Here is a 25198-nt window from a genome sequence, read left to right on the forward strand (position 1 = left end):
TACCAGTGTACCAGTAATAATACATGAAGCAAAACTTAAGGACTTCAGATGTTTTCTCATTGCTGATTTTTGAGAATGTGAAGTGTGTGTGTATATGCATATACACGCATGTGCAATAAGAGTCTGATATCAGAGTTAGTTTGACTAAGTCCCTCAAAATCTATCAAATCGTTCTGCTTTAAGTCTTTTTTCCAACTTAATTCTAAGTGGCTATTGGCTCATATTTTCTTTTACAACCCACAAAGGATAGAAATGAGTATCCTAGAGAATCAAAAGGAAAGAAAGGGGATATAATGAGGGAGGGGAAGCCCTTCTGTGACCTCTTTCAGGGCTCAGAAATGATGTTCTCCCTCTGTAGACTGCTCTCTCCTTTTTACTTCCTTTTGCCACCTCCATCCTCTTACCCTGGTCTAATGGCAGAGCCCTCAGCCTGGGCAAGGTTTCCCTGTCTTTGTCACTTACAAAGTACCCCTAGGGATATGTGGCTTCTGAAATCTGCCATTGCAGAAACACTGTCTTGGGGAACATCTTCTCAGGAAGGGAATTTTTTCTGAGCAGCTTATAATCTTAGCTACTCAAGAGGCTGCCATCTGAAGACTGTGACTGGGAGCTAGCCTGGTCAAAAAAGTCTCTGAGACATCCTCAATTAAACAGCCAAGAGCTGGAAGTGGAACTGCAGCTCAAGTGGTAGAGTGCCATCCCTGCATTAAAGGGGCGAGGGGTGTTTCAGTCTTTTGGATAGAAAATTTGTCTGATGTGTGAATTTGTGTATATGCACAAATATGCCAGTGCTGGAGGAGAGCCGGAACCAGGTGATCACCAACTGTCAGAAGCTACTTGCTCTACCAAGAAGATACCAACTTACACCCGGATATCTGCCCAAGGACCACATCTATATGAGCCATTAACTGCATTTTCCCTCAAGCTTTTAAAGTCAAATCACGAATCTCACTGTCTAGTTATAAATTCAACCAATTGTATAAAACCAAGAAGAATCATTCAGAGGAGGTCCTTGAGTGAATCAATGTTTGATTCATGCGCATTGAATAAACTCAACTTCATTGGACAATCAATTCTATACAGAAATTAGCTAATTAAATTCTTAACACATTTTTTTGAAGTTGAGGCAAATTTACATATATTTACATACTGTATCAAGAGATTGTTGCACGGATTTTGATAACTAACACTATGAACAGCTCAGTGAAAATATAAAACATTTTTCTAGCTCTGAAAATACCCTCATGCACTTCTTCCACTCAGTCCTCTCCTCCTGGGTGTCATCTTTCCAAGTTTTACCACCAAATTCCTACGGTATTTTAAACTACATTTACAAATGTAACATGTTCAATTTACTTTATGAGCAATTCAAATCCCTCACAGGATAAAATTAAAGCCCTAACCAGTTAATCCTTCCTAAGTCCTTAAGTAGCTCTTATAAATCTAATAAATTAAACTTACAAATAGTGCATAGTACATAGAACTCAGGTTCTCCCGAACATTGCAATATTGTTTTGATTTCCAATCTAAAGTCTCAGGCCTAAAATAAATTCTAGGTATGAAGCTAGACTCTTAAAGCAAATGTCAAAATTTGTAATATGTCATATTCTCTTTAAATGTTAGAAATTATTAACATACAAACATATATTTTAGTGCGAAGTTATAATATAAACTACTGGTTCTGTGGTATAGTTCAGGTGTTAATCTTTATATATAAACCTCAAATTTCCTGGAGAAGCAGAACACAAGAACCTTATTTGATTTTCTAGGATTTTTAATGGTACTGGGATTTGAACTCAGGGCCTTATACTTGCTTGGCAAGTGCTCTGTGCTTGAGCTATGCCCCTAGCCGTTTTACTAGAGGAAATGAATTTGTCATCTCCAAGAAGTTGAGGTTACTAGGTCAACAGTTAATGGTCAAAGATTTAAGAACAGTTCATAAGACCACAAGGTTCCCTGTCTCAACTGTAAAGCTCAGTGAGCTTTTTTGTTAATGGTGGCTTCTACATAACTCAGTGAGAGATTCCCTATTCCCCTTGAGGATGTAGCTTTCTAATTACTTCTTTAAATTCTGCCACTTGACTTGGGTAGAAGTTCAGTGACTAGTACACACACACACAGAGGCACACACACACACAGAGGCACACACACACCATAGAGCAGGCTGGTCTTGTGCTATCAATCCTCCTGCTTTAACTCCTGAGTGCTGGATTATTGGCATGAGCTATCACACCCAGCTCAAACTCATTTTCTTTACTTGCTGATTTTAGTTATATCTGGCTTCAAGCCATACATGTATGATCATTTGAAAGACATTTACACTAAATGACTGTTGGGATAATTATCACATGGTCATAATTGTCTTTCATGCACATTTGCCTAAGTGCCACCATTTTTGCTTTCCTTCCACTACTACTACGTGGTTGTGGAATTGTAACATCTTTATACACTAATCCTCTCCTGCTACCTGCAAGCAAAAAAGAGGAACCATCTTCCCAATCCTGTGGAAGTTGACTAGAGACTTCCCTGCATGGACTTATAGCAGCCCAATAACCACCTTGCCTAGTCAGAGAATTAGGGAGTCATGATAGGTTCATCACCTCATATACATGAATTTGATGTCATATATGGTGAAAAGGATTTTGCAGGTACAGTAAAAGCTTTATAATAAATTCCCAGGCTGAGAAGTTAGCTCATTTGGCTGTAAAAATCTTTTATGTGTTGCTCCTTGCTGAGAGCCTTTTACATGTAGTGGCAGCCTCAGGCCTTCCAAAGAGCTGAATTTAAATTTTTCATATTTTTGTTTAAAATGAAAATAACCAGTACTACAATTGCACTCTTGTTAATGGAAATTTTATATGCATGACTCAATTATTTTGCTGTGGAATTTCACAATTAGAACAAAGGTCTTTAGTTTTTCCTACCACATTTAGCAATTAAAAATAGAAGCCAATTGAATGAAGGTAAAAGATGATATATCCAGTTTCTCACATAATCTATAATGATTTTATACAAAAGGATAGTTTGGGCTTGATTGGTACAAAGAAGACAATTTTATACCTACTTATTGAAGGAAATAATTTTAGCTATACATTATATCAAGAAGTTTGATTTAGTTACAAAACCATGGCTGACAGTTGGTATCATGCTTATCTCTGAACAGAATGAACATGAACCATAAGAGAACCCAGATTTCTACCTGTTCACTTGGAGCTATTCTCTCACTTTTGACATGTTCACTGGGATACATTGAGCTAAAGTCATCTCCTAAGAAACCTGAGTTAGAGCTATTACTATAATGTCCATTTAAAAAACGTGCCATTTTATAATATGCCAAAAACATTTCCATTGTCCAGCCACTCAAGTACGTCACTGGTCACTGTTTCAAGACAAGAAGATTGTGTGTGGAGTAGTAGAATTCTTTTACACAGTGGAGAGATCACATTAAAATCCATCAGAGAAACCATGATCTCTCCATTTCCGGCCATTGGGCTGCCAGTTATAAGAATTAAAGTTGGAAATCTGTCTTCAGAGGCAGGTACAAGCGATTCAAGTCAACTCTGACCCATCTACACTAGAAAGATGAACAAATGAAAACTTTGGATAATGCTTTAAAATTTTTTCTTTAGAATGTTACTCTGAAGGTAAAATCAATTAAGGCTTATACTCACTCATTTCTAAGATTAATCCCTCATTCCAAAATATTGGAAAATTTACTAATAATCTATCAGTAGAACTCATCGATATAAAAAAGGATCCAATATCTGCTATGAATCAGTAATTTTAAGGCAAGGATACTGAATCTAAGGGGAGACATTCAAGTGTGTATTACTCACTACTTTTATGAGGAATTAAATTTTTAGCTCCACTGAGATAAAATAAGTTGATATCATAAGTTGTCACCTTTAGCAAACTTGGTGACATAAACAAAGATATACAACCGTTATACACATGTAGTAGCAAAAGAAAAAAGTCTTCTCCTGACTTGAAGTTCAGTATAGACCAACAGTTCCTTTCACCCTGCATAATAGGAATCCCAAACCCCAGAATTCAACTTTACCACAGCAGTTACCATAATCCACTTTCTGAATGCTCTCATGTGTGTCCCACTGCCTCATCTTCCCTATGTTATTTACATGGAGAACCATAGCTAAACGGGGGTTACCTGATAGGGCTTTAGAAAGCCTAAAATCTAAATCCAAATCATCTTTTATAGGGTATCAAATGGTGTAGGAATCGGATCCTTATCTGAAGTGACAAGGAGTCATAATTTTAGACATTCATTTAGACATTCATGTTACCCCTCTCCAAGTAACAGAATCTGCTTCACCCAGATTGTGTCCATGAGACGTGTGTGTGTGTGTGTGTGTGTGTGTGTGTGTGTGTGTGCTTGTGTGCTTGCTTGCTTGCTCTGAATGTAGGAACTGGCAAGGTCTCCCAGTAAGACAATACTATGTGATTATAAAACTGTTCGACAAAATGCATTTCAACAAAAAGTGACTTTTCCTCATTTCAAAATTTAGAATGCTTGATCAGTGACTTAACAATTCTTCTACAGACCCCCATTTGTTTTGTCAAATTATTCTTTACAGTTTCTCACAAAGCTACATATTACCCAAGATAATTTATCCTTGTTAAACCTCTCAACTTACAGAGTACATTACTGGAGCAGAAATCTAATAAAAATGGCACTTAATTCACCCCCAAGAAGTCTGTCACACCACATGCCAACACAGGAAAGTCTCACAGAGTCAGTAGGAGCACAGACGTCCCATTAAAATAAAAGAGAAAAAAAGGTGGTTTAAAAAGAAAAAATAGTGCCAAAATTTTTTTTAAGTGACTACAAAGAAGGGTGATAAACCAAAGAGACCACGGCCAAGATTTTGACAGGATACTGAATTTAGAGTACGACCGTCCAGATCACCTTGGGACAAGGAGAGTACAATAGGCTAGGCCTCTTCCTTTGCTAAGCAACTATGGTCATCAGTTACACTTTTCCAATTGATCACTACCACTGTCTCAGTATGGACCTATAATCTCCATCACTTATAATTCCCCAAATGGGGGCTGGGAAGGTGGCTCAGTGGTAGAGCGCTTGCCTTGCATGCCTGAGGCCCTGGGTTCGATTCCTCAGCACCACATAAGCAACAAGAAAAAAGCCGGAAGTGGCGCTGTGGCTCAAGTGGTAGAGTGCTCGCCTTGAGCTGAAGAGCTGAGGGACAGTGCCCAGGCCCAGAGTTCAGACCCCACGACCGGACCCAAAAAAAAAAAAAAAATTCCCCAAATGGATATCTGTTGTGTGTCAAGGAATTGAATTTGCTGTGTAAGACTTGATTCTCAAAATGTGTATAGAATTTAATAAGCGTCAGTGGTTTTTAACTGCTTAGCTGATAAAGCAGATGTTTAATTTTTTAAAGCAAATGAAGAAGAGGGTGTGAAAATGAAGAGATACATTTATACAGAACATAAATAAGGGACGTTTTGTAGCTAGGTTCCTTTTTTTTTGTTGTCAGTGCTACTATTCGATCAAGCAGATGCTCACTATGTAAACCCAGGCTGGCCTTGCACTCTGAATCCCTTGGCCTCAGCTTCCTGGGTGCTGGAATTACAGGTGAGCCCAACCAAGTTTTGTTCCTGATCTACATTTTGATTACTTTTCATGAGCTTGTCTTCTATTCCCAATAACATTAACTCTAAACTCACTCAAGGGAACATTTTACTGAACTCCTCTCTGGAAGTAAACAAAAGAGAGTTGTGATAACCCACTAAGTTTCTAGAATCCCAACCATCAAGTTACACAAACATTTCCTGGGAGTCTTCCCAGTATTGCTCTTATAAAGCATCTGTCCTGAGTGGAGAACAATCTTGATTTTCCTACTCTCTTTTCTCATTTTTAAAAGATTTGGTACTTATGTAATCAAAAGTCTATTTCATTTGCTAACTCTCATTTATAAAACAAGCGATGAAAACAATGAGGGGGAGGGAAGACCTTCAAATGCTTTCACTTTTAAAGAAAAGCAGAAATGAAACCCCAGGAGGAGGGGTGGACTTGTAAGGAAGTGGCATTTTCTTCTGAGTCGTGGGAAGGAATTCATTGACTTAATTTACAACAATTAGGAGTTGCCTCGGTGCTGTGTGGTGTTTTTTTTAAATTTTTATTTGTTTTGTTTTCACTCCACCGAGCCAGGGGATTCTTTTCCCTGAGGAGTGCTCAGTTTCAAATACAAGGACACCATCAGGAAGAGGAAAAGGAAGTAGAGTCTAGGAACCTAGGATGCCAATCAGGAAATACTTTCCTACTGCACTGATTTAAAAAAATAACATGCCTAGTGCCTAACACATCACACTACTTCTTTGGAGTTTTCCTCGAGCTTTTAGTTGGGCCTTGGATGAGTAATTGTTTGCCTGAAGATATACATCTTATTTTCCTAAAAACTACAAAAATCGTTTCTTGAAAAGAGTTACAGATTCTTGGCTTAACTGTGAAGCATATCCAGAATTACATGCTCAGATAGCCGTCCATGAACCCTCAGGAGGAAAGTTTGAACCCCGATGCAACATGAAAGACTTACCTATCCTTCCCACTCACTTTGCGTATGTTCAGAATGAAGTGCTCACTGAGTGAGTGCGTGCACTCCTCCATTCTCATCCCAATGCCCTGTTAGCCCTGGAAACAGTGTCTTTCCTCTTCCTCCGTTTATCCAAACGGTGCCCACAGCTCCCACTTGGAGGCAGGCTTCGATCACGTGCCTCCTTCCCGACCCGGTCGGCGAGAGTAATTTCTCACTTCTCTGAAATTTCCTCCCATGGAAATTACACTTTGTATATTGTTTTGAAAATTGAGTTGTAGGTGATCTTTTGTCTTAGTGAAGATAGCAAGCCCCCTGGGAGAAAGGTTCACAGTCCATTCATACTAAGGGCGACCCTTTAATACAACCCTTTAATAAATGCAAATATCTCACTATGCAAAGCTTAACACTTGCACCCAGAAATATCTGGTTAGCAAAACATGGCTCAAGATCAATAGTCTCCAGAACAAATTTTCTACTCTGGAGGCTGAGATCTAAGGATCGAGGTTCAAAGTCTGCACTGGCAGTAAGTCTAAGGGACTCTTATCTTGAGTTGACCAGCAAAAAGCTGGAAGCAAGGGTGTGGCTCAAAAGGTAGTTGTGCCAAACTTGCACAAAAACAAACAAACAAACAAGAGTGTGTGGCCCTGAGTTCCAGGCCCCAGTTCTGGCAGGCACATGCATGTGTGCATACACACACAAACACACACACACACACACACACACACACACACACACACATACACACACACTTCCTCAAGAATACTAATAATTAGGAATAAGAGGATAAATATCAAAACAGGTACTGCTATGATCTTTATTTCTCTAATCAATTTAATTTTAATTCTTTATTTTTCTTTAATTTTAATTGATTTTTAAAATTTTCTATTTTATTTACCATGAATAAATTCATGACACTCCAAATTTACTCACCCATCATTTGTTGTCATTCCCAAGGGTTTATACAAAGCAATAGAAAAATAAATGAATACTCTTTTCTTCTTTTCTATAGTAAGGTCTAATTGCATATATGTGTCTACTTACAAGTCTGCCACAATTGATTCAGGAATAGCTTTATTTTAAAAGCTTGCATCTCCATTAAAACAGTAACTGATTCCTTACAATAGTTGGCCGTTGTCAGTTTTTTAAAATTTATCTCTTATCTGAAATTACTGAACATGATAGATCACAATTTTACATTATGCTAGGATGACTAGAATTTTGTAAATACAAGTCATATTAATATTATATTTAAGAACAAGGCATTTTTCTGAAATCACTACCAGCCATAATAGAAACCAGACACTAATGCTTTTAAGAAGTAACCAGCTGAAATCGAATGAAATAATCACCTAATCCAGAAAGCATAAGATTTACCACAGGTAATTTTTTTTCACTAAAGAGAAATAATTCTCTCTTATTATCCTAAATATCAAATGCCATCACATCATTAAAATAAAATACAGCACACGGATCTTCTTATTTTGTTCATCCACTCATTCATATAATGCATAGTCACGTTACTCTGCAATAATGAAAACATTATGCTTGTTCACTGGTGTTTCTCATGTTGTTTAATCAACAAGGCTTAACCTGATCCCCGGGGAGATGATGGCCACAAGTGAATCCAGTCTAAGCACAAGGTTAGAAAGAATTCTGCAGCACACTGTTGCTGTAGTTGCTGTTTTGGCCTTCCCAACTGCATCCAACATGATGAAAGATGGTTCTACCTACAGAATCCTGTAGTTCTTAAAGAAACAGGACCTATGGTTTGAACCTATGAGCTCACTGGATAGCAGTTCTAATTTGCTCTCAGCTCCATTTTGCTCTTCTTCCTCTCTTGCTTTCTTGAATGTCATTTTCTCCTCCACTTATCATACTCTGCTCCATGGCACTCCAATGCCGAGTAGTTGAAGTAGAGGGGTCAGGTGGGGAAGGGGAACAACCTTCCTTTTACTCCTTAGACACCATTGCTTAACTGATCTAGAGTTTAGAAAAGTTGCCAACGGACAGGGTTCATAGTAACCAGTTTTTACATTTCCAATCAGAAATAAGGAACAGTACCAACTTTATGAACATTAATTATTTTAAACCTTACTTTAAAGAACTAGCATTCGCACAGTGGACCAGTTTGTTAAGCTGAGAGGATCCGAAATCATCTTTGCTAAATTTTATTGTGCTGAGCAATGAATCCTTGGCAAGTAACTTTGTATTCAATAAATAAGATGGCATCCCATAGCTGCAGTATGCTTACAAACAGTAGTTCTGAAATCTGTAGGCTTGGCTGAAGTCACAGCTCCTCTATAAAGTTTCAGGCAAACTGTACTCACTTCTTTATCATTTAACTAGTCTATGGTTGTCTAACGTAGGGTGCGGGAAAATGTCACACTTATTATTTTCTGCATCACAAGAATGAAAAAAAGTCTGATCCTTTAAACTCATCATTATTTTTTAAGTTGTATCCCAATGTCAGAGTGAAAATATGTGCCAGTATGAGGGCTTGAACTCAGGGCTGGGGCACTGTCCCTTAACTTTTGCTTAAGGATGGTATTCTACCACTTAGTGCATTTCTGCCATTTTAGAAAAAAATTGGAGATAAAGTCTCACAGATGGGCTGGGAAGGTGGCTCAGTGGTAGAGCGCTTGCCTTGCATGCCTGAGGCCCTGGGTTCGATTCCTCAGCACCACATAAGCAAAAAGAAAAAAGCCGGAAGTGGCGCTGTGGCTCAAGTGGTAGAGCGCTAGCCTTGAGCTGAAGAGCTGAGGGACAGCGCCCAGGCCCAGAGTTCAGGCCCACGACCGGACCCAAAAAAAAAAGTCTCACAGACTCTCTTGTTCAGGCTGGCTTTGAACCACAATCCTCAGATCTCAACTTCCTGAGTAACTAGGATTACAGTTTTGAGCCACCAATGCCAAAATATACATAGACTTCAGATTTTTAAAAATGCGATAGATTCTACCACTTCAGTCACACCTGACTAGATCCCGCACTGTTCTTCAACTGAGTGTGTGGTTGTTGAATACATTGTGCGCTTATTATTCATTTTACTCTATTGTGCATCAACTGCTGCTAGGGGTACACATAAAATCATAAACTAATAATTACTGATTAGATGATAAAAGAACTTATAATTTCTATCTTGCAACCAGTTCTTGTCAGAAATTTTAATTATATGTTCAAAATATTTTGCTTCTACAGCTGGGAATATCTGGGGAGTTTAACTTGTAAGCACTCAAATAAAGTTCAAATGGACATTTTCCCTTGCACAGTGTTGAATCATTGCAGGTTTTGTTAGTGCAGTAACGGTGGTTGATTTCATGGAAATATATATGACTACTAAGAAGCATTTGATATAGATCTGTAGTGGCTTGAATTTTATCTTCCAAAATAATAGTTGCAATGGTATGAATGGCAATATATTTAGAAACCGGAAGTTAGGCACTGATGGCTCATGCCTGTAATCCTAAGTATTCAGGAGGCAGAGATCTGAGGATTACAATTGGAAAGTAGCCCAGGCAGGAAGGACTGTGAGACTCTTATCTCTAATTAACCTTCTCCCCCACCCCCCAAGCAGGAAAGCCAAGCTGTGGCTCAAGTGGTAGGCATTAGCCTTGAATGAAAAAGCTAAGGGACAGCACACAGGCCCAGTGCCATCATGGAAAAAAAAAAAGAGAGAAAGATGGGGGGGGAGGGATGGAAGGAGAAAGAAAGAAAGAAAGAAAGAAAGAGAGAGAGAGAGAAAGAGAGAAAGAAAGAAAGAAAGAAAGAAAGAAAGAAAGAAAGAAAGAAAGAAAGAAAGAAAGAAAGAAAGAAAGAAAAGTCTCTGAGTTCTAGTTCTCCATTTCATCTATCTTAACAAGCGTGGCTTCTGGAGAGGAGCTAATTTTAAGAAGAAAAAAATTTCTCACTTAGAAATGGTGAGGACATAAAAACACTGATCTAGCACTTACAATCCCGCAATGGAGTACATACAGCTAGAGATATACTCACTTCCACATGCTGACAGGTTTGAATGAGTTTAGCCAAAAGGGTCTCCAGCTCTGTGTTCCTCTTGATAAGGTTGGTGAGGTTGCTCTCTAAGTTTTGCTGTTCAAAAAGAAAAGGGGGAAAATGCTATTATGTACACTTCTCTAGTATAGACACAATTTTTCATACTCAGGAAAATCAGCAGTTTTTTTCAGAAGTGTCAATAACTTGATACTATTTCAGGTATTTATAGACTGAAACTGCCATCTTCAAAGTCTCACTGTAAAAGAAATTTCTAGAAATACTCAAACTTCATCATTTTGTTCCTCTTTATTGTGTGAATGCACATTTAACTGAATAATTATTATGTGTTATTAAGAAGAAAGTGATTCAACTTTTTATCCCTTTAACTGAATCAGAAATATCTTTCTTTCAATGGCAATAATGTAGGAAAGATATCCCAACATATCTCTAGCCTGTATTTAATTTTAGGATTTACGATTTTTATGGTTAAGCCGAGGTTAATCTGTTGGAAACTAGTTTGACTTGACTAGCTACTGCTGAGAACATGGCCATTCATAAACATTTATTAGAAATCCTTGTCACATATATTTCCTCAGTTTGTTTCAGTGTACATGATTCTGTTCTTTTTCTACCTATGCAAGATAATATTCCCTTAACACTGTTTTATATCACAGAGGTTTGTAAGACTATAGACTTATTTCCTATTCCTATAGGGCATCAAATTGAAATTTCCTTGAATGAACGTTTAATCCTATTTTTAGTCTAGTGTGCTGCATTGTCATTCCAATATCCCCATTCTTTCCCATTTTTAGCCCTCATTCTTTCACTTATCCACCCATACAACTGAATGTTATTATGCTTTTACTATGTGTCAGATTCCGAGAGAGATACTTGGGAAGCCAGAACAAAAATCTCTACTCCCTGTTCACAAGGAAATGGTCGGGCAACTGGAAGACACATGCAATAAAGAGTCACAGCTTTGCAGGTGGCTAGAGTCGCAGGTGTGAGCCACTGGCACCTGGACACACCTGCTTTTTCTTATTGAATTATTTTTGAACCGTGTTCCAAAAATACAGTTCTATTCTCCATAATTCCAAGTGAACTCAATCGACTCATTCTTAAGCTTTTGAAAAATGGCAGTTCTCCACGTACCGATCTTTGCTGAACGCTTCCTGAGAATCTGCTTTCATCTGTGTCAAGTCATTCTTCTGGTATCTGATAGGAACTCTGTACCCTACGCTATGATTTGGGGATCACCTAGCCCAGCCAGGTGAGGAGTACGCGCTGAGGTCAGGACTTGAGGCGCTGAGGTCAGGACTTGAGTTCCTTCCTCCAAAGAAGGCATTCCCACAAGACACTGTGTGCCGTGAGGCACAGATCATGGCTTGGCTCCATGCCTCGGTTTCCTTCCACGAGCGTTCCTGGTCTGGCTTTAATTCCAGGGAAGGTGAGAGCTGCCCTTTGAGCCAAGAGCGTGCATGAGGAGTGTTCACTTTCTGTTGCGCAGGGCTTCTGCCCTCACTGCTAGTGAGCAGGGTACACTCCGCTCCTGCTCCCGCTCCCCACGGCACCGCCCCAAACTTCTTAGAGTTGCCCAGATCCTCCCCCCCGCCCCACCACCACTCAGCACGTACTTTTATTTCTAGTCCAGAGGGATTTCCCACGCATGTGTAAGCTGGGTTCTGCATTCTTCACCATACACTTGAAAACCTAGTTTCTTCTAAACCTCAGGTGTTCTCATTTCTGAGGGACGTTTTATGCTTTTGTCATCTGGATTGAAACACCAACAAGAAACCTTCCATGTTTGTCTTTGAAATCTTCAACACATCTCAAATATGGCTACTTTAAGAGAGACGTGGAACTATTCATCATTTAAAGCCAAAGTCACACAGTGAGCCTGTTGGACTGACTTAAAGACCATCTAGTAATTCCACAGAAAGACTCATTTTCAAAGCTCTTCCCAACAACCCTCCCTCCCCTCTATGGAAATACCAAAAGATATTTTCACTACATGAACTACAACTGAGAATCACATTATAGTCAGAGACCAATGAACAATTCTGAGGCTCTTCATTATTCCATATCCTTGATTTAGCTATGATGATTACAAGGTATATTAGTCAGCTCCTTTTAGTGTGTTAATCTTAAGGAATCCTTTTACTTTTCTTTTTTGGCTGACCCTTTGTAGCAGGAAAATTCTAGGGAAATAGATCATGTAACTGTTTACAGTTCAATTGTCATAGATATGACTTTTCTAAAGCTAGTCAGTAAGAGAGCCAAAAAATGCAATCCAACACATTTCAATTCTGCAAACATCTGCTTGCTGCCCCCTCCCTTTCTTCAATATACCTCATGTATAAAATCTGTTTTTAATCATCTAATACGTAGACTTAAGCTTGTGATTTAAACACTTTGACCTATCTCATTCCTATGGGGTTATTCAAACTTAAATAGTACAAGTGTTACCAAAGTCCGCAAAGAATTACTGGGTCAGAAGTATAATACAGGGAAATTAAGCCAGGAGAGAGACTTGTTTTCAAGTAGTACCAAAGGGGCTGACAGCACTTTTGAACAGAACACGGGTAATGGAACGGTAACAAAATCCAGTCGTCAAAAAGCCATGTGTCCATAAGCTTCCACTGCAGAGACTTCTCTGGGGATTTTCTGCAATTTAACTCTATCACTAACATCCTGTGTGGTGGTCTGCAGGCCCTATAATCTCTTGATTTGATGGTACTTTGCATAACAGAGAGAGAACATTTTTAGGGCCCTAAAGTAGATAGAAGTATCTACATTCCTGTTCATATCTTTACAGAAGTCTATCAATTCTACTGTCACCTGAAAACATCAATAGAGTCACATCTTCTTACCAAGCTAGACTTGATAGAAATCCAAGGAATCAGGCGGGGATGGCCATGGATGAGGGAGGAAAGGAGACCTCTGCCACTATCCAGGCAGACTCTCTTGAACAAATGACATACGTGAGCTCACTTTTCCCACTCATAATGAGAGGATAATGATCCACCCATCAATGCTATCATCAAGACCAGATGAGAAAATGAACACATGCACCAAAAACACCACAGGTATTTGTTGAAATTATAAATGTGAGGAGATTAAAATAGTCTGATTTAAGAGCAAGACCAATTCAATGTCTCTGAAAGGTATCATTCCCAATATGGCTGGTGGTCACTTTCTGAAAACCCCTGTGCCATCTGCCTAAGAGCTGCTCCCAGACCTTGGCAGGGCAGGCAGGCTGTGGTGCTAGGCACAGTCAAGTTATGCAGATGGAAACTACTGGCAATTGGTGGGAAAAACAGCACAGCTCACTCACTTTCTTCTAGTTGGAACCACTAGGAGCCTCAGTCCATAAAAATCTCTCCCAGGGCCCCACTGGGAGAAAGCACATGAGTCCAAAGTGACAAGGGGCTCATTAACACACCCTCTTTCCTCTTCCTTCCTTTCCATTTCCTCTTCCTTCCAGGTGCTTCCTGGATCACCTCCCAATTCCAATTCTCAATCAGAGTCTGCTCTGTGAGATCCCACCTATGACTACTTCTGTGGGAATTCTAAGCAATTCTGTTTGATTATTCCTAGGAGGGATAGTTGGACTTTAAAAGATTTACTTGCTGTAGATATTTGCAAATACAAGAGTTTGTTTCTCATACTTCCTTCTTTCTTTTCTGTACGTCACAGAGCCTCCAAATTCCATGCTCTACACCAGCTGTCACCATAGATCTAATGTGAGAAACCCATTTGAGACGCATTTTTGAATTTTAAATAGTTACATTTTAACAAGTAAAACTAATTTTAATCACATAATTGTTTCAGCAAATAATTGGCATATAACCATGGGGATGTTTTACATTGCTAAGTCTTTGGAATGTGTTTTAGGTATCCCAGAGTATGCCAGTCCCTTTCAAGGGCTGTGCAGCTACCTGTGGCTTGTAGCTACCATATTGGACATTGCAGCACTGGAGTCTACAAGAGGATAGGCAATGTTTCTTTCTCCTGTGAAGAGCCACTCTTTTTTGTAAAGAGCTGGACACACCGGTGGCTCAGGCTTGTAATCCTAGTTACTCAGGAGGCTGAGATCTGAGGATCATTATTCAAAGCCAGTCTGGGTAGGAAAGTCTGAGATTCACCTCCAGTTAACCTTCAAAAAGCCAGAAATGGAGCTGTGGTTCAAAGTGGTAGAGCATTAGCCTTGATCACAAAAGCTCAAAGACAGTGCCCAGGCCTTGAGTTCAAGCCCTCAAACTGGGACACACACACACACACACACACACACAGTACTGTAGTAAATATTTTCATTTTCGTTAGCCTTAAACTTGTCATTATGATTTGATTCTATTGAGGTTTCAGCATGAAAGCTACCACAAAGTGTAAGTGAGAAGGGTTGTACATTAATAAAACTTCATTATAAAGACAAGTCTTGAGTAAGAATTGGCTCAAAACTGTTCTTTTCCAAACTTGAATCTAGAAGATGCAACCCCAAATTCAGACAATTTTCTGGGTTATATGCTCTCTCTCTCTCTCTCTCTCTCTCTCTCTCTCTCTCTCTCTCTCTCTCTCTCTCTCTCTCACACACACACACACACACTTATGCAAGCCTGACATAGATGCAATCATATGGACCTCAGGAGTATTCTTTAAAGGGAAGACTAAGAGAACTTTTGCATGCAGCTGGAAAGCTTAGTTTGAAAAACCTTACAGCAATCTGAAGAAAATTAAAGAACAGTATTAGGAACATCAACATCTTAATGTGAGTACTTTGGTTAGGCACACAGAAGCTGGTGCCAGTCGGCTTGCAGCCAAATATTGAGTGTTAAGAACCTCAACAGTTCTTAACCTTTCTGCGTTGTGTGCCTCAGCTGCATCACGGTACTGCCAAGGTGACTGGAGGAGGCAGTATACTCAAGCCTTTGGGAGAGGGCCTGCCTGCCACATGGTGGGTTCAATCAGTGCTTGTTAAGACAGAATAAACTACTTGTTTTCCATGTTTGGAATTGATACTGATAAAGGCTTAATTTCTAACACTTATACCATCACCAAAATAAAATGTTTATGCATTTAGTAAACTATATCTCAATTTTCAATTTAATAGCCAATAGTTAGAATAGTATACAACCCCCCCATTATGTTTTGTAGGAACACTGAACCCAATTTGCTTGATATTCTCATGAGCTTATGATTACTGTCAGAATTTCTACCTAGGCTTCAGTTTCTGTTTGAGACTTGTGTGCATATATTCTTAAATGTTGCTTAAAGCCAGGAGCTGGCTACTTCACTTATTTCATTAGAAATAACAAGCTGACCAATCCAATAAGGTTTTTAGTAAGGGAGTAACTACTGGACAGAGTTCAACATTACCTTCTACCATCACCACCTGAGAGGAGTCCAAACAATTCTATCGGAAGAATATTAAAGCTATGAAATATGTATTGCTTATGTTTCTGCTGTTGTTGGTTCTCATGGGGCTTGAACTCAGGGCCCCTGCACTGGCCCTTAGCTTTTTCTCTCAAGGCTAGAGCTCTACCACTTTGAGCCACAGCTCCATTTCCCTTTCTCTGGAAGTAAGTTTGAGATAAGAGTTTCATAGACTTTCTTGCCTGGGCTGGCTTCGAACTGTAATCCTCAGATCTCAGCCTCCTAAGTAGCTAGGATGACAGGAGTGAGCCACCAGCACCCGGTTTGTGTTGCTTATCTTTATGCAAAAAAAGGAGATTCATTTTCTTTATCATTTTCATTTTCAATGTATTATATGCTTCTAGTACATTTTCAAGGAACCATACATAGCCAACCTTCTTTCTGTTATGTGTTTTGTAGTGAGATCTATTTGCCTTGATCATTTAACGACTCATGGTGAGACAGTTGATTTTATACCAATGTCAATACAAGCCTTCAGGCATGGGTATAGACACTAGCAGAGAATAGCAAGTCCAAGTTAACAGATGAGCTTTGTCCTACAAACTGCCATACTCAATCAAATAGCAAAGTAAGCAGACAAATGCTCCTAATTTTAGCCTTTGGAGATCTGTACCTAAGAGTCAGGTTGCTGGGAATTAATGACTTGTCATTGAACACTACTATTAAAATGTATGCCTGAAATAGGAGATTTCAGTAATTCCTTTTGGGGTTGTCCAGGCCTTAAAGAATGTTTGCTCTTATTCTGAAGTCAATACTTCAGAAAGTCTTTAAAGTATAATATTAGGTCTGGATACCTTTCAAGGCAAACACAGATCAGGCTTGTTTCATTCCCTAATATTCAGAGTGACATTCAGGAACTGTGTGCCCAGCCCTGACACCTAATACCACCACTCCAACACCATGAGGATATAGACACGTCGAGTGCTGCAACCCATGTATTTTCTTCTAAGGAACTTTAATTACTATCTTTAATATGAAAACACCCTTGTATTAACACATGTCACCTGCATAAAAGCATAAATTCTTTATATGGAACTAAACTCTTGAGATGTTTTAATTAACTTGCAGGAGTCTGAGGCTATCTTCTGGTCTGACTCACAACAGATGACAAATATATGTGATGTATGTTGGTTTCATTTCTTAATGCCTTTTTTCATTGGTTATGATAGTTACCATTTCCAAATGCCCTGGCAAGACAGGCTGCCTGGGGAAGTTCAAAAAAACCTAATAAAACACAATCTGCATTCAAATTTAAGTCTAATGTTCCACAGACTACAATTTAAGTCATTTTGATATGTGATACCGTATTTACCTTGTCAGGTTTTATTGGAAATTTCTGTATTAACACCTCAGAACCTGTTCCATATATTTATAGATCCCATCGCCAGGAGTTCATTGTTTATTTTTCTAACTGGTAGTCAATAATATACAGAGAATAACTTTTAAAGAAAAGTATTTTTTGGTCAGGAAGTACTTTCAAATTTGCATGGAGGTAAAAAAAATACCATTGTATAAATCTAGTCATTTAGTTATTAGTTATAACCTTAGCAAAGCCAGTGGCAACTAGCTATTTGCAGGCATTGCAGATCTGAATGGCCTTTTTTGTTCACTTGTCACTCCTACCACCCTTTCTGCTTATAATGAGGAGCTGAGCACTAGCTAATACATACACTTGTAAGGATGTGCATCTGCAGGGATGTGCGCATGCGTGCATGTAACCGTGTGTAAGGCACTGGGGTTGAACCCAAGTGCTCGCCCACTGAGCTCCCTCTCTAGCACAATATTGTCAGTTTAGGGATTAAATACTGAATGAATCTTTGAAATTCACCAACTTAGAAATAATGGTCTCCCTTGTAAAATGTATGCCAAATGTTCCTAAGAATATGACAATAACCTTGATCGGTGGGACCTATGAAAAATACTTTCTAAGATTACAGCACACGCATCAAAGCCTGGACTTTCTAATCAGGCTGTCTTCCTGCTCTTTGCACCACTGTCTATGTTCAACTTCTGCACCCTTGTCAACGCTGCACTCCAGGCTGCTAAAGCCTGCCAAGAAAGGCAACTAACTTGTCAGTTAAGGATCATGGTGTGCAGGAAATCCTGCAACACTGGCACACAGTACTTGACTTCATTACTTTTGCTTAAGTGAAAGCTTTCAAATTGGGACTGTACTTAGGAATATTTAAAACAGGGGTTAGTTCGTCTATAAAAAACCCCTGATATTGACGGACACCATGCACATTGTCTGTGCCGACCATTTACAGCTGTGCTTCCTACATCATTGGGGGTCAAATAATGCAGACTGCATCCCTTTTCTTGTGTCTTCAGTGGATGGTGACATTGCCAGATACTCATTCATGAACATGTTCTGGATTTTCTATTTAAGAGTTTTAACTGATAGCATCACAGTTTTTTTTAACCAGACCTAAATGTCAAAGTAGACTCACAGTGGATGCTCACATAGCCTTGGAGGGATGAAAACACATTTTTGTTTTTCAGGACTATGAGAAGATCATATTTTTCCCTAAGCCAGCACCTCACATTCTGCAAGTACTTTGTGTCAGTTGAAATGAATATATTAAATATATTTTGAAAAAAATAGTAAACAATCTTTTTGGTTTTTTTTGGGGGGGGGGGCGGTCAGTCATGGGCCTTGAATGCTTGTCCCTGAGCTCTTCAGCTCAAGGCCAGTGCTCTACCACTTAAACCACAGTGCCACTTCCGGTTTTCTGGTGGTTCACTGGAGTTCAGAGTCTCACGGACTTTCCTGCCTGGGCTGGCTTTGAACCTTGATCCTCAGATCTCAGCCTCCCGAGTAGCTAGGATGATAGGAGTGAGCCACTCACACCCAGTTTAGTAAACAATCTTTGATTTAATAATTTTGCAGCAGTAACTATGATTTGTTTCTGCTACCATGGTTATCTTCCCAAATTTTGCTTCTTCTGGATCACCTGTTAAAAAGTCATTCTTAAAATTCAGTTGTTGCCGGTGGCTCACCCCTGTAATCCTAGCTACTCAAGAAGCTGAGATCTAAGGATCACTGTTAGATGTCAACCTGGGCAGGAAAGTCCTGCAGACTCTCATCTCCAACTAACCACCAGCAAACCAGAAGTGGCAGTATGGCTCAAGTTGTAGAGCACTAGCCTTGAATGAAAATACTGAGGGATAGTGCTCAGGCCCTGAGTTCAAGCCCCACAATCGAAAAAGATAATAATAACTTAATACATAGACTGCTTTGCTGTTGAATCTATAGCATTCCCAGGAAGGACTCAGATTATGTTCACAATATTCATATTCCACATGGATGTGCAAGAAAGCATTTTAGAGCCAAAGGAGGTTACCCTCTTTGGCTCAAAAGCAGATCAAAATTCCATTGCATTCAAAGTAGATCTGGTCTGTTAGGAATTTACAAAATCAATGTTATGTAAGAGAATTCCCCATTTGGGACATTCTACAGAATCAAATGTGAAAGCATGTCATTGTTTTGCAGACTTTAGAAACCTTCAGAGACAGACCCTTGCCTGGGGAATCAGAGAGCTTGAATCCGAAATTCTTTCAATCCCTTGCATCTTCTGTTCATTCCTTTGTTCCCACCTCTGCTCATCTGCTCCTTTAGCCTTTAGGAGGCATCACGCTGCCTTTGTCCACTCACCATGATTTGAATTGCTTTGAAATTAAGAAGGTAAGGGAGATGATGACTGTCCACTGGGTAAACACCTCCCTCCCAAGTTACACACTGAAGAGCAGTAAAACATGATGGTTGGTCTCCAACAGATCCTTTGCAATCTGCTTTGGGGATGGGTCCAGAAAGTGACATTTTCTGAAGGCCCCCAGGAGATTCTATCTGCAGATAAGGTTGAACATGACTGATCAAAATGAAGGCACAGAGCTGGGTGCTGGTGGCTCACACCTGTAAACTGAGCTAGTGAGAAGGCTGGGATTTGAACATTGTGGTTTGAAGCCAGCCTGAGCAGAAACATCTGTGAGATTCTTATCTCCAATTAACTACTCAGAAAAGGCCAGAAGTGATGTTATGGCTCAAGTGGTAGAGCACTAGCCTTGAACACAGAGTCTCAGGGACACTGCCCACCGAGGCCCTGAGTTCAAGCTCCCGGACTGGCAGGATGAAAAAAAAGAAAGCATAGGTTTGCTAATCAAGAACAAAAAGTAAAGCCAGGTGCTGTGGTTCACACCTGGAATTCTAGCTACAAGAGGCTGAGATCTCAAGATCTCAGTTCAAAGAGAGCCCAGGTAGGCAAGTTCCTGAGACTCTTATTAACCACCAAGAAACTAATGGTGGTGCTGTGGCTCAAAATGGTAGAGTGCTAGCTTTGAGCATGACCAACAACAACAACAAAATAACAACAACAACAACAACAAGTGTTGTTTTACTAGTTTTCAACTTTAGGATTTAGTCAAACTAAAAATATTTTTCATGCAGCCTATGTTTATAAGTATGGGGATAAGTAAAATTACAGACTGACGCATATTAGAAGGATGAGTTCATGTGAACTTATCGTAAGAAGTCTTAGAACATTGCTAAAACAGTCCTCAACAAGGAAACAGATCGTTGCTGTTAAGAAATTAAGAGGACTTTTTTTTAACTTAAAAATACAAGAGAGTGCTTTGTTGGATCAGTCAAGTTTTCCCAATACCCAAAGAAAACTCCTGAGTGGTCAATTCATTTTATATGTTGCAAAAATATTTGGATCATATGAATTTGGTCTGCTCATTTTGACAGTAATTATTTCACCAGAAATGTAGTATATTACAGATGTTGGATTATTTCAACAAAATTTTTACCCACTGTCAAAGATTTAGGAAAGCATTCTCATCATTGATTTAAAAAAGAATAGATTCACTTCAGCTAACTCAGACATTTCTGCCCTGAAATTTAGAAGCCTGGTAGCCTAAAAGGTAACATGCAAATATCTTTTAATGATAGAAACCAAGGTGGTAAGTGTTATTTCCTTGATTAGTGGCCACTGTTTTTTTTTAAAAAAGTTTTTTATTTTTTTACAAAAAAATTATCAAGCTACTCTCCCCCAAAAGTTCATCTGCATATAGATAACCAAACACAACTGAAGGGATGAACTATTTGCTGGTTCTCTGAAATGTGTTTTAGTTTGCATATACATTGTTTCGCTCTAAGTCAAAATCGAAGAATCAATGTCACTCTTAAAAAGTGCCATTTTTCGGTCAATAGCTAGGTTACTGATTTATGCATTTACAAAACAAACTGACATTTGCTATGAAGGCAGTGATAGAATGTGCCAGTATTCAGGGACCCGAAGGAGACTAAGCAGTTATCCAATGATGACAAACGAGCCACCTCTCACTCAGTGTCTATCCTCAGGTCCCATCCTCAGGCCGTCCCCTGTTTCCTGGGACTCCATTAGGGAACAGGAAGCAGAAAGGCAGTGGGTACTAGTTGAGGTACAAGGACAAACACAGCAAGTCTGAGGAACTTGGTGGGGAGAGAGACCGTTGGAAGGAGGTTCACGCATGGAGGTGCTCCTCCATCACCCGAACTTTCCTCCCCTATCACCATGAGCCATTCGGAATTGCTTTCTATTATAAAACCAAAGATAGAACTCAGATGTTCAGAATGTGAAAAAAAAAAAAAGCTTTAGCGAATTACCCCAGTGTATTCTCAATTACTTATAAATGTTGTGTTGTTTTTTTTTTCCTAAAAAAATTTTTAAGTGGTGTTGAAAGGCGGGGGGGGGCAGCCAGCCAGCGAGGACCAAACTCATCTGTTTACGATGAAAAATCAATAATGAACCCCTCCCCCAACTTGGCTGAAGCCAGTTCACCTCTTCAAAATTCAGCTTGACTCAGACTTATAAAGCTGAAAGTGAGCACATTAGACTTTGCTCTGAGGACATTTTGGTGTGATTTTTATCATTTGATTTTCCAGTGCCTGTGACCTTGGTTCCTCACCGTAGGATGGAACACTCTGGAGAGGCAGAATGCTATTGGAGACAGCTCAGTAATTAAATGGCAGGCTAAGAAGGACTTAAGAGGTTGCTTGGACTAAGGATACATACTTAGCATCTCTGCTCCAGCTTGTAACCCCTCCTTTCCTCTAAGTTATTCTCTGCAGAGGTCACCTTGGAGCCCAGAAACAACAGGTCCGTCCCACCACCAGCCTGACACAAGAGTCCAGACTATTCTCTGATTACCAACGAATTTCTGATCATCAGCAAGCCCCTTCTGAAGGGAAATCTGAAAGAATGATCAACCAGATCACAGTTTAGCCAAGCCCGATTAACATTACGCAAGCTTCTGGTCCTCTTTTCCCCTATTGTACTGACTAAAGTTCCTTTTAGGTTTTTCAACATTAACTTTATCCATTCGACTCTGGTATAAGATCTGATATACTGGGCCTACAAGTAGGGACTCTGACCTCCGTCTCTGAAAACAGGGTAATCAATCATATAAAGCACTTCTGGCCTCCCTCAAATCATCTTTCTAAATGTGTGATTTTTCTTTGAATGCAATATTACTTATAGTATAGTGAACAAATTTTTAAATAAAACACATCTACTCTAATTAAAACCATACAATATGCCAGGAGCTGGCGGCTGACACCTGTAATCTTAGTTATTCAGGAGGCCAAGATCTGAGGATGTGGTTCGAAGCCAGCCTAGGTAGGAAAGTCTGTGAGAATGATCTCCAAGGAGCCACAAGAAAAGCTGCTGCAAATAGGAGATGTGGCTGGAGTGGTAGAGCACTAGCCTTGAGCTAAAAAGCTCAGGGACAGCGCCCAGGCCCTGAGTTTAAGCCTCAGGACTGGTACAAACACACGGAAGGAAAATATCAGACAATACTTTTGAGTACAAGCAAGTTTTGTACCAGAACATGCTTTCACTTCCAATTCTGATTTTAAAGAAGTGTCAGGAGCTATCTATACCCTTCAGCAAACATGCTCCCTTGCACAGCTTCAACCTCTATTTTGATAATACTGACATTGTGTGTGTGTGTATATATATATATATGTGTGTGTGCGCGCGCATGCGCACACACACATGCACCCGTGCACACACGCCAGTACTGAGGCTTGAACTCTGGGCCTCATGCTTTTGCTCAGCTTTTCCACTCATGCCTGGTGCTCTACCTCTTTCTTAAACTATACTTCCAGCTTTTTTGCAATTTAACTGGAGATAAGAGTCTCCTCTATTTGTATGCCTGGGCTGGCTTCAAACCTTGATTCTCAGATCTCAGCCTTCTGGGTAGCTAGGACCATGGGCGGAAGCCACTAGTACCTGGCTAATGCTCACAGTTTGACCTTACACCTCAATTCTGAAATAAGCTTTTGTTTCTCATTCCCAGTTTCATACCACCTGTTAGTCCTGATGCTGCCTTATTTGAAACTCAACATTTTTTTGTGGTAGTACCAGAGTTTGAATAGAGGCCCAACGATTCAATCCTACACACAAGCCCTTTTTGCTTAGGCTTATTTTTTTCAAATAGAGGTCTTTCACTTTGGCCTTGGATTTCTATCCTTCTACCTCTGCCTCCCACACTTCAATGTCCTTAACTGCACAATTTGTCCATTTGAAGTATCTTCCCATCTTCTAGCCTGACAAAGGATATTGTCATTCCTTAGATTAAAATCCCAACATAATCATAGAATTGGACTTCTCTAAGTTTTTTTGGGGGGAGGGGGTGTTTATCTAAAATGACCCTTTGGGCCTTCCCTTTCTTTTTGTGAGTTACAGGCCGACCTCTAACTCACGGTCTTCCAGCCTGTGTGCTGTGTGCCTGCGGCTACAGGAATGTTCCACCACACTTGGATCAGCATTTTATTTTCTTCCCTATGTTACCATCCAAACAATCTTCTTCCCCAAAATCTTGCTTTCCATTCTCCCCATTTTTGACGGGCCAACAGAATTGGCACAAGATTAACCAAGTCATCTTCTCAGCAAGCTTGCATTATTAGACTTTCCATTCTCAAAACTGCAAACTTGGTCCATTCTTAAAGGATTCCATGTTTTCAAATTTCTGAATTGGCATGCAGAAATCCTCAAAACTCTACTGGGTTTAGAATTTCCCCAGTAACAGCCAGCTATAATTGCCACCACACTGCGAAATGAACCTTCAACTTCAGTGAAAGTGGATTCTGCAATTGGCCAGTAACTGCTCTGTCCATTGTTCCTTCTGAGCCCTCAGTTGTGTCTTTCCATCCACCTAGAACTCCCCCCTCACACAGCATCTAGCATCTGGAGACAGGGCTAGCCATACAAATTGAGGCTTGCTCAATAAAAGAGTGCATTAATAGTAATGTAACTGAAGATTTCCTGACTATAACAGAAGTCACAGAAAGCCAAATGTTAATTCCATTTCAAAATTGAATAGAATTAAATCATATAGTTCTGGAGACATCAAATACATATTTAAGACATCAAGCCCCAGTTCACTGTATTATACAAACATTGATTAAATTAGTTTCAGAAATTGTTCTGTGGCCAGAGAGCTATCCACTACACAATGGACCATGCAATAAATCTTAGACTATATGTGTTGACAGGTGTAAGATGATTTATTGAATCGTGAGACAAGGGATTGTAAGACATTACTAAGAAATACACACTCTCTTCCCATGCAACGTTGTTTTATTTAACACAAGCAATTTAGAAGGGAACTATACTATTAAAATAATAGCCACCTCTTCTCATCCATTTCTAATTCTACATAGTAAAGATCCAGAAATGAAATCATTAGATGTTATTGTTGGCTTTAGATCAGACAAATGTCTTAATAATGATCTATCTTTCTGTAAGAAAACTCATCTTTTAATAAGCAGAGAATTCACATTACCTGTACTCTCCAATATTGCTTCAATCAAGTTAGCACTAGATTTTAGTCTTCTGATTTTTCTTTGCAGTGTTATTGTATTTTACATAAAGAAAAGTTAAATAAACTTTCACTGTGAGTTGAAATTGTTTTTTTGTGCGTGTGTGTGCACACACGCATGTGCGCACGCACATGCACGTGCACACCAGTACTGGGTCTTGAACTTGGTGCTCAAGGCTGGTGTTCTACTACTTGAACTATAGTTTTGTTGATTGCTTTTTACTGATTAATTGGAGCTAAGAGTCTCACAGACTTTTGTGCCTAGGGTGGCTTCAAACCATGAGTCTCATATCTCAGCTTCCTGGGTAGCTAGGATTACAGGTGTGACCCAGCAATGCCCTGCTAAA

The 25198-nt window shown here is 39.6% G+C and overlaps 1 protein-coding gene across 4 annotated transcripts in view; it reads right to left on the reverse strand.

The window, feature by feature from the left end:
• Mid1 (midline 1) overlaps positions 1-25198 on the reverse strand; it is a 136237-nt gene that overhangs the window by 43424 nt on the left and 67615 nt on the right. For all 4 annotated transcript variants that reach the window (XM_042680528.1, XM_042680525.1, XM_042680527.1 and 1 more), the window contains exon 3: positions 10560-10655. In XM_042680528.1, coding sequence (XP_042536462.1) covers positions 10560-10655 — 96 coding nt within the window. The remainder of the gene's footprint in view (positions 1-10559; positions 10656-25198) is intronic.

The sequence above is a fragment of the Dipodomys spectabilis genome, unplaced genomic scaffold (genome assembly GCF_019054845.1).
Source record: "Dipodomys spectabilis isolate Male_0828 unplaced genomic scaffold, ASM1905484v1 ptg000061l, whole genome shotgun sequence".
NCBI lineage: Eukaryota > Metazoa > Chordata > Mammalia > Rodentia > Heteromyidae > Dipodomys > Dipodomys spectabilis.